Below are 17,096 nucleotides of genomic sequence, written 5' to 3'. Positions count from 1 at the left end.
TCTCTTGTATTTTGAGGGTGGGATCGATTCTCAAAACGCTCTGCATCGCAAAAGCCTCGACTGTTCAAGTAGCTATTGAAAACGCGAACGTAGCAGACTAGACTTCGAGTTGAGCTTTGAGTGTAATAAGGAATTAAAGGAGATATCTTCTAAATCACGAGTAATAGAGATTTTACGTTTTAAATTATTCTTATATTATTAATATAAATATTGGAAGAAAGAAAATGCATAAATTTAAAATCAGTGATTTTTAAATACCAATAAAATGCCGAAAGTAATATTAATTCGTATAAAAAGATATACAAATTACAAAATAAAATTTATGCGGTCTCACAAGAACGTTGACATATTATATCACTCAACATTATTTTACAATTTATAAATGTTCAGAGAAGGATCGTTTTTCGATTTGAGCTAATCGGATACGAAATTAATGACAATAGTACTGCAGAAATTATGGTCAAAGCCGCATTTAATTTCGTTTATGTAACCGAATAATTCTGTTACGTATACAATTTTGCTGAATTAAGCAGAAACCGTAATAACTTTATAATACACATACAGTTGTTCGACCAGGTTTATATTCTCGCATCAAATGGAGATTTACGTTAAAATTATAATCGGGATAATGGTATAACATGTGAGAGGTTGGATGCAATAATAGCATAAGTCGACTTACGTTGTATTAAGGTACTTACGCCGAATATGGCCCACTTAAGTTATTTTATTTTTTGAAAACTATCAAAAGTTAATTGAAAATAACTAAGGAACTAAATATCACTTTATAAATCAGTTTCAAAATGATTATTAATCTTAAGAATGATATTTCTTAGGGTTTACTTTACTCTTAAGTATTTTTGGTTGAATCTTTAATGAAATCTTTTAATCTTTTTATCTTTGGAAATTTTTAGCCATTTGGGTGCAATGTTGACTTCTCAAAATTTAGCAAAAATTATTATTGAAAATTGTTATCTTTTGTAAGCCTTACATATAACAAATAAATAATAATAGCTATAATAATGGTTATATGAAAAATAGGCCTGTTTAATGAATAAATTATTTATAAAAAAATATATATTTATTCTAAAAAATCGATATATATGATATTTTTTTTAGTTAGGAAGATGAATAATATAACATGTTATAATAAACTATAAATTAATGTATACTTAATAAATTTTATAGCGAATTTTTATAAAAACTTATTCTGCAATTTTATTACAAATTTTTGTTACACTAATTAGACGTGCCGATTTTAATTTCGCAGTCTCTCTTCACCTACTGACACATTTTTTAAGCATGCACTCTAGTCGTTTAGTTTTAAGCGCGTTTTTAAGTAAAAAATTTAAAAGTGAATTTTAGCGCAAAATTTTATTTGGTTCAAGTACCTTATTTTATAAAGTTATTTTTGAATGTACTTCTGTTATACAGCAATCTTGGATATTATGAATATTTGCAAATATATCCTGATTTTTCATTCTTTACGCAGACTTCATACAAATTCGTTTTCTTCGTGCATACAACCAACGCTACTTACGCTATATTGTATTCAATTTCTTATCTTTTCTTATTTAAGATTTTAAGTAAAAAGATGTAATATATAAGAAATTATATAGCATAATTACAATACGTGAATTACAATTGATTAAAGCTATGCTTTGTACCAGAAGGGAATCGTAACATTTTTTTACGATGTAATCTCGCATCTGAATATTTGATTGATTGTTGCTATGTTGAGCTGAAAATATTGTTATAAAAAAAGTTTTACAATTCCATATATTTGATTCTCTAATCTATGTTCTATAGTTTTAACAAAATGTATTTAATAGAAACTCGTTGTTGAAACTGTATGAAATGTTTTGAATCAGTTCTGTTGAAAGTGATGCGTGTGTGAAAATCTGTGATAGCACTTTTATTAATTTGACGGAACCTACAGATCTAAATTTTTGATATTGTCCCTTTGATAAAAGAGGACAATACGACAATATCGAGGGTTAGAAAAGAGAGCCTACTGTGGCTTGGGGTCACACAAAACGCGTCGTTTCTAAGGAGAAACTCTTCGAAGTAAAGCCTTTTTTCTTTTTTCCGTCTTTGTTCGCAAAATCGCTGAGTGGACAGAGAAAACTAACGAGCACTCTTTACTTAATTTTATTGACTATGTCGTCTTTTTTTTAAGAACATTGTATTATTCTACTTAAGCTTATCGGTATTGCAGAAAGTATGTACAAAGTATAGTATATAATGAGAAAACGAATTCTTCTTTGCGGAAAATTGTGCAGGAAGAGTTACCTTGTTTTTCATGAATATAGTATATTGCTAAACCAAGTAGCTTTTTTTTTTCAAGATTAAATGAAAAAAACATTGCGCATGATATTGCGGAAATCTTGGAGATTTGCATGTTTTTCCTCCTGTGACAGCGTTCGATGATCCTATATAATCTCTACTTGATATGTGATGTGATTGAAGTGATGTTTCTCATGACGAAGATTGCGTGCTCGTTTTAATAAAGATCAAAGCGCAAAAAAATACCATATTTTATTACATTTCTAATTTTGTACACTTCGTATTACGTGTCTGTTCGTAGTCGCGGATAGTTTTCTCGTTATCAACGCGAAATGCTCCCGAGTAAACTTTTGAGATAACATTTCATGAGATCGGCGGGTTTAAATCATACGTTCAGCAGAGGTATACATTTCAACTGTTTTCTTATCTTGATAAGGAAGGAAGACCGAGATACCTTAAGATTATAGTTTTAGCAGCGTGTTCCATATCAACGTGTAAGATTAATTCAGATTCAGATATGACGATTGAGTTTTTTACGTCTATTACGTCTATTTTTAAACGAGCATTTTTGTAATATTTTAACCATCATTAAACGATTTTAAGATAAATTATTTATTACAGCAATTACGCAATTATGACGTTATAATGCGGAATAATGCATCAAATGAGCAATGTAAATATCAATATCATACATACTGTAGTATTGTGAACTTCAATCACCAGTTTTCGTTAGTTTTCAACCGACATTTAAAATAATTTAATTGAAAAAAGATATTACTCTTTTTTTTATGCTGAACGTTGCATTGTGTAAGTTACTCATAGCGCGGTAAAAAATAATACCTGTAAAATGAGTATTTTGAACATGTATATTGTCAATCTCAATTTTTCTATTCCAATTTTATCAAAAAATATGAACGGTTGTCACGTCGTGCCAGGCAACAAGCAGGGTGAAATCGATTTTTGCCGGTATTTAACGAAACATTGTCAGCCTTCCCTCGCGTACAATCGAAATTGTTTTCCGTGGATATATCATTTAATGCAATGCGTATCAACGCGAATTGCAAAGCGTCCGAAAATCTGGCAGTTGATATTTCTACAAATTGCATGCGCGTGCTTTTTGCGGAATGCGCGTATATTTTAACTGTCGTACGCTTTCGCACTTTATTCTCCCCTTTTCCGTGAAATGCTATTTTTTGCAATATCGTTCGTTTATGGAGATAACGCGCATATCTCACGGAGCGGAAGCAATTCTGTGGGCAGCGAATAACTGCCGGGACATTGGTGCGCGTCGCGTGGACTACAATTTTACCACGTCCCTTCCAAACGACTGCCCCAATGGGAGAGCTCTTTCCGGTTATCGGCGTATGTTTATCGAGACTTTTGCTCCGCTGAAACCAGTAAAGTTCTATGCTTGAGATAAGTTGGTACTGAATCTGGATCTAAGATACTTTATAACGTGTCGAATGTGCAGTAAAATTTGTGTAATATTTTATATCAGAAGTATACATATGTATATTTAAGATAACTATTTATATGTGTAATTATTTTAATTAATATAACTTGTATATTTGACATATTAAATATTACTAATTCAGATAAGATTATTTATCTAAAATTTGAAATTTTGATTTGATTTGACGTGATTTAATTTCAAATTTGATTATTTGTGTATTTATCTCCTGTATTCGTTCGATGGAAAAAGAATTGAAAGAGACTCGTTATATCGTTTAAGTTCTACCACGTAGACATGATACGAATTAAAGCTTTTGTGCAACTTTGTGCAACATTTATAAAGCTTTTTCCATAGTTTTTATATATTTTTTGTTTTATTGTTAAAACGTATTATTTTTTCCGACAAAGTAATGTTGACAAATAATGACGTGATATTATAAAAAAGTACAATAATAATCAATAAGATAATAATAAAAAAGGAAATACGAGTTGATGTTGTAAAAAAAAGTAGAACAAATAATATATTATTTGTTAAACAATTGCAATCTTTCTCTGTCATCAAACTTATTTTAATGAATAAATAATAGAAATTGATATCTACTCTCTCATTTTAAGCTATCAATTTCTTCCTTTTCTTTGTGCATTAGCCAGCATAATTTATCGCAATATAAAATTGAAAATTTTAATAAACTTGATACTTACGTTTCGTGGAAATTAAAACGTTCGAAGAAATTTTATTTTATAAAATTTATTTTATTATATCGGCACTTTTAAATATTATATCATAACGCGTATAAATATGCTTTATTAATTTTTCTTATATTTGATAATTGTGTTACATTGAATTATTAAAAAATGATCTTGTGCATATATTTTTATAGAGAATACGGATATAAGTGTTAAAATAGTGCGAAATAATTTAATAATAATATTAAACACCTCTGTTTAATTTAAACACTCAAAAAATGCTGTCTACATATTCATCATTTTTTTCCCCCGACGAATAAACTGTATATATGCTGATTCAACTTTTTCATGAATGCTTTTGAGATAGGTTAATCGCTCGATGGTCTCATGTGCGAAATAGCAAGTTACGCTGGTCTCTTTTTCCGCGGTGCGGCTAACCCCCGAGGGCCGGATTGATAAAATAGAGCAAAAGCTCCCATCGGTGCCATCTTGGAATGTCCCCTGAAACTGCGAACGTATTTCACCAGTTGGTTTAACTGCGTTTTCCTTGATTCACTGAGAGGCTGTCGCAGTAAACGATGGCTGACGTAAACTTCGAAATCTCCCTACGATTTCTCGTTTTTCCTTTTGCTCTCTTTTCCTCTTTTGTCCTCCTTCTTTCAAATCAAAGGTACTTTTATTATCCCGTCGTTGAATACAGCTATCTAAAATTGGATAAACTTTCACGGCAAAAAACGTGCTCTTTATGAGCGAGTATTATTTGCAGGTAGAGAACGAAAATCATAAAATACACCGGAATCATTTTTGCTGAATGTTATTTAAAGGGGTGCGATGCTTTGATAATCACATAAGTACTATTATAATAGTATCACATCTCACGTACGCGCGGAAATTAAAGTTGATTTCATAATTTCCTTTGTCTCAGCGTTTTAATTAAATTAAGAGGTTATTTCTGTTTGAAATGGCCGGGAAAGTTATCACAAAGAGCATTGCAAATAAGATATAAATGAAGAAGTGGAGAAGCGTATATTTTATGAAACAGCATAATTTTATAAAATAAATCAGTGACTTAAATGTTTGTACAGATACGATTATATTTATTTATATTAAAAATGATATAAAAATCAGTATAGAACGAAATTTGAGATTGTAGTGATAGAAAAAATACACAAGTTTATCTGTTCTCTGATAAATTTATTACAATGTATTTATTTTTTATAAAAGTATACGCATTGCGTCATATTAGCATATTTAATTAATAAACGGAAATGACCTTATTTTATTTTATAGATTAGTGGTCACGTAAGAAAGTAGCATTGAATCATTTGTTATCAACGATTTCTCCCCATCTCATTTGTCGACGTCTATCGTGATCATGGAGCGTAATGCGGGTTGCGGAAATTTATGCGATCAAATATCTAACGTGAATGGATGTCAAAGGAGATCAAACACGTGCGGTCATTGTCTTGTTCAAAGGAGATAAAAAAATGACAAAGTTTGGTGGCAAAGGATCCTATTTTTTATTAAACAGTGATTTTCGACTATTCGCACGGCTTTGAAATGTGATCTCATTCCTTAACTATTTCAATTTTATTGCTCTACATTTGTCTTTGATATTGATATTGAAGATTCTAAATTTTACGCGATGAGGCGAAATTGTCGAATATGATAATGAAATTAAAGACGAGATAATAAATGAACGTAGACAGAACCGAATATAAAGCGTCTTCAGAATTCTATATATTTATGACTGATCGCATAACTTTGTTCTTATTTCGACTATTTTTTAAAGTCTCGTAAAAAAATTGCATTAAAATTAATCAATTCTTATCTGCTGATATATCTTGCAATTTCTACAGGAGACGAACGCGAGGTAGCAATATAACGAATACCGTGAACAATTTCATTGTGCTGTGAGCACAAACTGTCAAAATTGTCAGTTAAAAAGTTTTGTGTCGTCGCGACGTAGATAATTGATGACAATAATTTGTTTTCCCGTAACAACGGAGTACGCATTGAAACTCGAAACTTTAAACTCGCGGAGCAGACGAACGAAATATCGGAGAAAATTTTCGCAATCTTCTAGCGTTATTGTGAGGATAAGATCTACTAAGGATGACGATTTCTTCTAGACAAGAGACAGCGTAGAGTTTCCAAGATATCCATTGTGGCAGCCCTAACTCGAGCTTGTGTAATCCCGGATCTCCTTCAAATTTATACAGCTAATACAGCCCGGGTGTACATTTTCACTCCGTATTTATTAACGTCAAGATTATATCGTCCGTATAATGGAGTTGTGCCAAGTCGTTCTATAACAAAATTTAATAACTAGGATCGCGAAGACAGAGCGAGTGTCTACGCAGTAGATTCTAATGACAAATACTTTTTCTCATTACTGCGAAACAGTGCGCGAACACTAAATTTTAATGGCCGTTTAAATTTATGCGCTTCATACAATTTGCTATATACATACAGACAATGCACAAATACTACTGTGCAATCATTAATTTTAAAATTACACGTCGAAACCATAACTAAACATGTTAATGTACATTATTTACCCGCGATCAGTTTCAAATTAGCTTGAATTTATTGAACATAATGTAAATAACTCTCACAATTGTTGCATTTATTTTTCTTTGATCATTGAATTATTAGTAATTATTTGCAACCGAATTTGGGTCATATTATTTCTTATTGGATCATATCTAGCTGAGACTTTTCTACGTTTTACGATGCATATGAAATATATGAATAATGATAAGTGAAATTTTAAAGAAAGATCTACTATGGTATTGCTGTCTCTTTTGAATAATGCATATGTATATGTGTATATATGTCGTGATATTCTCAAGCGTCTGCATCAAACTTTTGATCGCTTGCGCGAATCGTAAGTAGTTGCGAAATTAATTTGTTCTTTCAAATTAGCGTTTAAATTGAACATTTTTGTGTGAATATATATATATAACAATATATGACATGCGTTTTCATTTTGCACCAGATAGATCATATTTTCTTTTTTTTTTTTTTTTTTTTTTGGGAAAGTTATCCGTATGCAATGAACGTTGCAAATTGTGATGCATGTCCTCTGAAATATCGCGTACGCTGTGTTTTAATGAAACGGGAGTAAAAAGATATTCAAACTTTCAGTACAAAAAAAATCAGAGTGCTTTGGAAATGGTGACATATGTAAGGTACACTTAGAACTGAACATAATATTTATACATAAATTAAAAAATTTTAAAATACGTGTGAATAACTTTTCTATTTTTACATGTAACATGATCAAACCATTTAACATAATTGAGTTTCTTTAGCATAAATTTATTAGCAAAGACTTGATGAAGGTTATTAATCATTTTTTTGCTGATAGATGTCTAGAAGTTAAATTAAAATTTTTAATAATTGATATATATGAGTAAATGTTAATATAATATGCTATAATTAGAAACTTAATGATTAGAAAAATATCAATTTTTAATGTAGAATAATTGTGTTTTTAAAATAATTCAAGTAATTTGTAATCATAAAAAAAACTTAATAAAGACAGTAATTTTCTTCTTTACCTTGCTGCCTTGAAACAGGCAGATTTTTGCGCGCGCGGAAATATATGGCCATTTTATTTTTTATTTTGTAAGCCAAAAACGTTATAAGTTTTTGATCACGGCATGCTAGGAAAGTAGGACAGTATCATAGAATTAAGAATACGAAACAGCAAGAATGTAGTAAAGAAAAATAATTAACGAGTAAGGCGGAGAAGTAAATGCACACAGAATACCATAAAGTAGAGCTAACTGTGAATAGCATATATATCACGCATTAAGGTTAAAATAGTGCCTTCTGTGCACATTTTAAGTGAGTTTTTTAAGCCGCACTCAGAATCTTTTATGCATGACATGTCGGTTAGATTCGTTATAATTATCGAATATGCCCCGCATTTGCCTTTACGTATTTACGTAATATTTTCTACAAGAATTTATCGCATCATCTTTATGCCAAGAGCAGTCGAGCTTCCAAACGATTCGTTGTTATGAATAAAATCGTCCACATATATTTCACGCAGATGTGACTTTACCTTCCGTAAAGTGCATTGAAATTCATAAACCGAACTAGGGTTTGCCAGCCCACCGCTTAAAATCAACGGATGGCTGCGACATCGCTTCCCGCTGCTTGATTTTTTAGCAGCCATCCTTACATCAGTCGGAAGTCACGTTTTTCTTTTTTATATGTGAGAAGAGGAAGGACTACTCTGAAAAGTACCGCGGGCGAGGATTTTTATTTAAATTCATCTTGGAAAGAGAATTTTTTAAAAATCGCTGGCTATGGGCGGTTAAAGGCGCTGGCTAAATATTCAGTACTTGCCCTAAGTTAATTTCATCTGAATCATCCTTGGCTATAATCTAGCAAGTTGGATGTTCATGCTATATGCTTGTTTTTATCGTAGGAATGTACAGTACAAAGGGAATCTAGTTTTACAAAACATCGAACTAATTAACATTCGTGTTTAATTACAATTCGTGTTACGAAACGTGATTATCTATCCTACCTGATCGCGTAATTCGATTTCTATTTTGAAATACGATGTCTCTCTATAACTGTTTTATGTTTTATAATTGATTTTTCTGTAGATGTAATATTACTTTGCGTTTATCGCAATAACGAACATTTGATCTTTTTTAATAGATTTTGAAAGTTTGATACATAGGAAATTAATACGTGACATTTTAAATATCGATATTCAGTTTATTTTATTTTGTTAATTTGATTAAAAGTTTATTAATTAATACATTTTATTTTAATATATTTTACAAATTTATTAATTCTATGAGTTAAAAAAAAAAGAAAACAAGTTTGCATGTCTGACACACAATAAATTTTAATATTAAATTATCGTGATGCTTATTCTATCATGAATATCTGAGGGAGGGAGATTGTGGCATTATAATAGTAACTGTAATTGAATGTCATTACCGATGATACCGTTTTGCACGAGACAATGATGGTGCGTGAATAACTTCATTGAATACTGCTCACGCGATAGTGTACTGATAATATGTCGTTAGCATCGAACATCAACTTTGATGAGAAATTTATGTTTCCTCGTCCAATTGACATATATCTTTTATAAAGAATATACAGGCTTTATCTTGGACATTACATTAATTAGAGATCGATCTATGAGTAAAAAAGATGAATAAGTTCAGTTATCAAACAATATTCGGCACACATATTGTTTACTAAATCTGCGCATTTCGGTAACGAACGTTGAGTTTTAGTGTTTGATTTGATGGATGAACGTTCTGAGTTGAAAAATAAGAATATAAAATTGAAGAGAGACGCTGTCTTAAGATTGTTCTTAACTTGCTGTTTTCGTTCGCGATCAATTAAGACGGAGTAGCGAAAAAACTCGCCATCAGGTTTAAATAAATCAACGTGTACGTACCCTTGATGAAATCTACCGCCATTTCAAGACCGTACGTATCCTTGTCGCAGTCGTCGAGTATATGCGCTCCGATCTTAACTCCTGGAACGATTTCTCGTTGATTGAGAATATCCAAAGTGTAGAGCATTGCTTCTAACGCTTGTACGCCTCCCTGCGGCATTACAGGTCCGCAAGTAACGGTGTCCTCCCTCTCGTGAACCATCATCAGGCCACCCAGTACAAGATCACCTTCGACCACCGCTTCCCGCTTCACTGGCCAGCTAAGATGCTGGACCAAATCCTTCGGTTCCATTGAGCGAAATTGATGACGTCGATGTCTGATCGGATGAGGTAGTTCATCGCGAAAATGACTCAAGCGTGCACTCGCGCGATCATCGTAATGACGTAGTCTCACGATGTCTGTCATTAAGTCCACATTTTTGTTAAATAACGGAATGATATTGTCGGTCTTCGAGATGTCGATTTTCTTGGCCCATTGTTTGATAGATTTCAAGCGTCGATCATCGGCCGAGCAAATGCAGCTCAATAGTGCCAGAAGCAGAAACTTCATGACGTCATAATCGATGAATTATGTTGTTTGTTAGTTTCGGGTTTCCGACACGTTGATTTTGATGTTGCCGTGGCTTTCGGTGGTCCGCCTCGGGCTTTGAATTTACGATGATTTACGTTGCTACTCTTCCTTGGCAATATGAACGGGAAAGCGATATCAGCTTCGAACGGGAGATCGGACGTCTCGCGCACGATCGACGGAAAGGACGTGCCAGCGCGAATTGGGGAAGATTCGATTGATCCGGTTTTTCGTATTCCGTATGTATAACGTATATCAGAAGTGAGCAGCAACTGATTCACAAGTTGAATGTTGTGCCATACTACTTTCAATTTGATGATACTTTAAGATAAAGATGTCATATTGAAAAATAGATCATAATTTATATCTTCGAATTTCAAAGTTATATTTATTTAAGTTTATGCCGATAATATGAGTATATGTACGTATGTAAAATATTTAGTTAACGATGTTCGAGAAGGGCAACATGACGAGAATATGTATCAACAATATCACGAACCTAATTACAAATAAAATTTACAACTAGTTTACAATTATAATTGAGAGAGACGCATCTTGTGATTTACACAGATGGCATGTAGCTCCCCGAGGAACGATATGTCGCGACATATGCTACGAATATGCTAATGCAAGTGGAGATCTTGGAGGTACAGAAACAACGTACACGTGTCGTCACGAAGCTTTGCGTAATCTTCCATTTGCTTTTATACGAGACCTGTCTTTTCAGTGTTGCACATTCTTTCTATGCTTTATGCAAATTTTATGTGCGACCACAATTATTTAGGTTGTCACAATTTTTCAACGTTTTTACGTAAAAGAATGAAATGTGGCGCACTTGCTCGTCGAAACGTTTACCGATTCGAGTTGCGTCATTTACGCGCAAAAGTTAGAGTGGATTTATCTGCGACCTAAATCTCGCCATTGTTTTCACGACGACTTATCACCTTTCCCTTTGTCTCTCGAAAAAATATATTTATTACCTATTACGTCCTCACTTCTTCTTTAACGTTTTGTATTCAATTGGGTATTAAGATATTTTATGGGGATGACGGTGATTATAACACTTTTATTGATTTTCTTTGGATATTAAGCATATTAACGAAACAAAAATAACTTTAATCATATCATTAACTGTGCTCTTCTATACTACAAGAGGCAACAAATCTGTGTTAAAAAATAATATACGTTTAAGGATGATGAACCAAGTATTATACCGTACCAAGATGATCGTTATCCAACGCCATCAGATCGGCGACGACTCTGCTATCGGATATTTTGATAGGTCTTCCGAGCTTCGAACCCGCAGGTGGTATCGTGCAAGCCGCAAGTTTAAATTGCTCGGTCACGAAGCGCCGCGTTGCATGGTCGAGAAATTGCAGATGTGCAAGCGCGGGCGTGCAGTCGCGCGTCGATAACGACTCCGGGTTCCGCGTAATTAAAAACTTCGACATGGTTACGTCGCTGAAAGTTGCATTATTCCTGGTGAACTTTCCGGCTTGCCGAACGATCGTCAGAGTGACGGACCGAGGTCGGCTGTAATTCGTTGTTGCGGAATGTTTACCTGTTGCGCGGTTCAAACTCCGACGGAAGTTTGATGGGCTGCGTTCCACCGTGTAGGAATGCTCTCGCGCGATTTCTTTCTGTACGCGGACATGCGTTATGCCTTACAGAGAAGGCTTTATAATCTCACGCGTGATCGTTTGATGCAAACGTGACCAAGTGTCATTCCTAGACGACCTGTTGCTCACTATCCCTACTATAGTCGGTATCGTACTTGTATAGACAGATATAGCAGAGAAAAGGGAAGGGAAGTTAATTGCAATCAAAAGCAGAAGGTGGAAGTTGTATTAGAAATGCAAAGTTTCTCTCAGACAAGTTTGATGAATCCCAAATGGATTTTTTTGTAACGTAAAATTTATGGCTCAATTATACAGTTATTTAATATTCATGATAAAGGCGTTAATTAAAGTTTATGATATTTTAACAGATAGTAAAACTTTTATACTTCAACTGGTTTTATGTATTAGCTTTCTCTGAAAAAAAGAAAATCCATTCGTTAAGGATCCATTAAACCATCTGTTAAGAGAAAAGGGGTGCAATATTCATTACACATTTTATATATCCGTTTTAATTATTTTAGCACTATTTTACTGGAGTAAATTAGTTCAGTGATAAAATAACGATACTCTTATGATGTAAAGGCTTTATAGCGTTTTGTGATTACGGATTTTACAAATGGCATCATCAATTATCTTTGTTAGTAGCAGAATTGATATAATACGTTATTAATGAAAAGTTAATAGCCCTCTTGTTATTATCAAATGATAACAATGAATATTATTATTGATTGAGTATTCACAAATCAATTGACAAATGCATTTATCTTCTTGCACTCTTCGCTTCCCGTGTCCCTTTAATTCTCTCTAGTAATATTTTAGATTAACGTAATTTATAGCCTCAAAATTTCATAATATGCAGTGTTGCAATAAATATCGCGTAAACTACTAAATAACAGTACGATAACGGTAGTGATATCGAGGCGTTCAGAAAAATCGATTTTGTTGACGGAGATATAGGACCAGTCCGTTCGTTTATTAACGATGTGCCGTTTTTTGGATGCTAAATTTGCTGATTGCGAACATCTGCTCGTCAGATCAATTGGTTTTCACCGTTGGTTTGGCACGCAATCACGAGCCGGGATCGTGAAATCGATGATTGTTAGCAATAACGCGCGCGCGCAGTTTTATGAAATAATGCATAGCACAAAGTGGCAAAACAATAATGAATGAATAACTAAAATGGAAAAAAAGAGCAACAAAACTGACGAGCAGAATAATTCTGCTTCTCTTATCCCCGCGAGTCTTTAGTTACAGATGTAATTATTAGAGAGAGTAGTCGATATTGATATGCATATTAATAACGTTCTTCTGTTATTCCGATCTACATTTATGGTAATTAACATAATTTACTTTGCTTATATATGTGTAATGAATATATGACTATCAATGTTAGTGCACGATAGTTTACGATGTGGATATTTCTCATACCATGCAAGTTATAGCATAATTAATTTTGCTTGAGCTATATATGAAATACATTGCATCTAATCGTCACACCATTTTGAAACTACTTTAGTTGTGTGTATGCATATTTTAATGATCCCTTTGGGGTTAGACTACTTGAGTTAAGATTATTTATGCTTTAATATATTTTATTTATCGTTATTTGCGATTGTATTACGCATAATTGCTTATTTCAATTAAACAGACAAAAAATAAAATAGATCGTGAAGTTGTGATAATTTACAAAGTATCAACTACATCGCGGTCAATTAGGCAGCGGAGTTAATCGTAATTGCAAACTATCCAATTAATTAGCGATTCGCCGAAATCGGGCCGAAGTGCCGCAAGGATCTTCATTGAACTTTCATCAAATATGTCACAAAGCGACCGCGCAATTCGGCTTAGAGAGCTAGACGAAATATAATAGATAACAATCTACTTCTTACTCAAACTGTCACTGTAAATTGCTCAAACCTCAATAGGATTCTGGATCGAATTTCCTAAAGTTTCTATTCGGAGAGAAAGACAAAGTTACCTAGCGGTAGATTGTAACTTTGGCTACTACTACTTACTTTACGTAGTCGGAATTTTTAACAATGTCTTTTTACAGAAAAGTTAGATTATGTCCTGTGATCAAGGCAAAGTAATTTATTTGAGATTACACGACAACGATAATGTCGAAAACTTTCAAATCACCCAGGGACATACATGTTAAAGTAGGTTGCAGTGTGTTTTTGAATATTTTTTCATTTTAAACAATGATTATAGGGTGTATCGTAGTAAATTATAATAGAATAACTTGAAAGTGTAGTATAATATTAATGGGGAAAGAATGTGTTGCGTGTTGCATGATGTGATATTCTTTACTTTTTTACTTCTTCAAGTAACATTTCTTATAATTAAATTTTCATCCAAGTTGTAATTAAATTTTCATCTAGGAGACGTTATGTACACGGCATCTTTGTCACATGAAATTTAAGTTACAAATTGAAAAAGCCACGTATAAACGTTTGATTTAACTTTTTGTTAGACAACTGACAATCTCGCACTCGACAATCGGCTGTCAATTCTACTTAATCACGGTTTATTCGCGATATCTTCATCCGCTTATTTTAACGGTAGAAACATTATTTTTTGTCGGTGCACAAAAAATAACTTGTTTAACGCTTTCACAGCGATTGTTTGAGTAACTCTCTCTATCAGAAATACGTATCTCACAGATACATGTTTCAAAAAACCGCTGAAAGAAAAAGTTTACATTTACAACGATGCAACAAATGATTGTTATTCAGTGCACAAAAATTAAAAAAAGAAATATAGTAAAAAAGCGAGTTGCTTCTTTTTTGCCTAGCTCAGTGTTTCACCCTAATATTTTATTGTTTGTAGATAATTTCTCGAATAAATTTAGATAAATGTGTTTGAGTAAAGGAGAATGTTTTAACGGACAATCGATAACGATGTAATACGATAGCAATAAATCGTCGATGTCACATACGCGTGAGATAAACGTGCAATCGAATCGCAAGCCCGAGAATATTTCATCATTAGATCTTCAAAAGCATCTCTTTGCCAGCTGAAGTCCACCTATTTGATTACTCATTATCCTCATTTGAGGTTTTATTCTGTTACGTAAAGACGAGAACATTAATTAAGCACATTAATTCTTTAACCACATTATCCAACTTTTCCGCGAGGCTTTACGAATTTCAAGATGCACGTTTAAAGAATTAGAAGGATACTTTGCAAGAAGCTGTCATCCTTTCCGTCACTCATAAACACGCGGATTACCAGAAAATTCGAAAGCGCGAACGGCGGGAAACGAGAGACAACATCGACGGACACAATTAGCGACTGTCTAATTAACGGGATTGTCGTGCCGTATTTGTAACAAATTTTGTGTCATATTCCGATGAAAATGTTTCGTTTATTGCGTTTCTTAGGCCCGAAAACGATTTGAAAAGGAGCACGCGCGCGCGTTACTGTGCCGTAGCAGCCACTGACTGGCTGGTGCGACTGCATCAACGCTACCCTCCTCGAACGTATCAACCCTCCTCCCTCCTCCCAATCTCCTCTCCTACCCTGCGACCCCTCTCTCCCTAACGGTCTGACCATTTTCTCGTAGGTCCTTTCTCTTCCCCTCGTCTTGGCGCCCTCTCTTTCCTGCTGTCTCGTATAACGATCTGTACTAAGTCATACCAAGAGGTTAAATAATAGCTAGTGTCAAGCACTATTTGACACAAGCACTATGTTGACTTGAAGAGAAATTTCGAAAGTAACGAGATGTTTTGAATAAAAATGCAAATAAGGTCCGCATAGTGTTTACGAAAAAGATGCATAATCAAATTTAAAAACACAATGCCGCTTAAAACGCTTAGAACGATGTATATTGCGAAAATGTGTTAACAAGATTCTTTTGGTACCTTTTAATTAATTACTTAAAATACTAATTGTTGTCAAGTTTCCGATGAATTAATCGCAGAGCCAAGCCAAGCTGCGCTAACCCGTTTCTACCAGCTGTTGTGTAATCAAAAATTAAATGATAAAAAATTAATATAATACGATACGGTAAATCTTAGTTTTTATGTGACTGTCTACTAGCATATAAATAATAATGAATCTAATGAAATTTTAATAATTATCTTTACCAAAATATAACTACGGTAACTGTTTGTGGTAATAATAAATCATATCCGTTTTGGAATATTTCCTTGTCAAAACTCGCAACGTAATTTCGTAGTCCGTGAGGTGAGTGGTCTCGCACGGCTAAAATACTGCGGTAATTAGCTTACACGGCGATATACTGCATGCTGTGCTATCATAACGGAAACAAGCCACCTCGCACCCATCAACGCGTACACCGTACATACATTCAAAGAGATGTCTTTTTTATGTCGTTCATTTTTGGTTTTGCCATACTGATAGACTATTTGGTTTTCTAATAGTTTTTTCATTCAAATAATAGAAAGAGGACAGAGACAAATGTTTGTTTTTTTTTTATTTGTTATGCGATTCTGTGATACGTACCATCTAATATAACGAATACTCCGCTGTTTTATCCGCACTACAATTATCTTCTCGTTTCGCAAGTTTCATTTCGTTGATGTTATGGTCTTCCGAATAGTTCTTTAATGTGTTGTACGCATTGGCTCAAAAAAACGTAGCTAATGTGCAAAACAGAGCTAATGTATTAAACCGTCACCAATTCTGTCGACTTAAAAAGCATGTTGATTTGAAAAACATATGGTTCTGTTTAATTTTTCCGTTAAAAATTGGAAAAAAATAAGATATTTGACAATACCTCGAGATAAATTATATCATTTCTTGCTACTAGAAACTAACAATCTGCATTTCTGAACATTTCTAAGTAATATTGTTAAACGATAAAGCAACCTGATACTGCAATCAAATTTATTGCAGAATAACCGCATAATGACAATTATCTTGCAGTATCTGGATATTAGAGACTTTGCGAAATCGTAGTAGCTTTAGATTACATTTTTCGAGATGCGAAGTCCTGCAACGAGATACAATTTATCCTCGTAATGATCAGCAACAGTAATTGGAGGGAAGTGCAGGACAAGCGAGAGTTGTCCAATCGGAG

General features: G+C 33.5%; 1 protein-coding gene across 9 annotated transcripts in view; it reads right to left on the bottom strand.

Annotated features, from left to right (window-relative positions):
* Window positions 1-17,096, bottom strand: part of LOC105200285 (metabotropic glutamate receptor 2) — a 122,069-nt gene that overhangs the window by 48,270 nt on the left and 56,703 nt on the right. The window contains exons 1-2 of one of the 9 annotated variants that reach the window (XM_026132547.2): window positions 11,653-15,560; window positions 9,866-10,544 (exon numbers count right to left, since the gene is read on the bottom strand). The exons of 2 other annotated variants lie outside the window; for them this stretch is intronic. In XM_026132547.2, coding sequence (XP_025988332.1) covers window positions 9,866-10,415 — 550 coding nt within the window. In that variant the 5' untranslated portion in view covers window positions 10,416-10,544; window positions 11,653-15,560. Of the gene's footprint in view, window positions 1-9,865; window positions 15,561-17,096 lie in introns of those variants that run through there. 6 more of the 9 variants (XM_026132546.2, XM_026132545.2, XM_039454899.1 and 3 more) reach the window with 6 other exon arrangements.

Source organism: Solenopsis invicta, chromosome 11, assembly GCF_016802725.1.
Source record: "Solenopsis invicta isolate M01_SB chromosome 11, UNIL_Sinv_3.0, whole genome shotgun sequence".
In the NCBI taxonomy this organism is placed as follows: Eukaryota; Metazoa; Arthropoda; class Insecta; order Hymenoptera; family Formicidae; genus Solenopsis; species Solenopsis invicta.
This window is presented reverse-complemented; position numbering and strand designations above follow the sequence as displayed.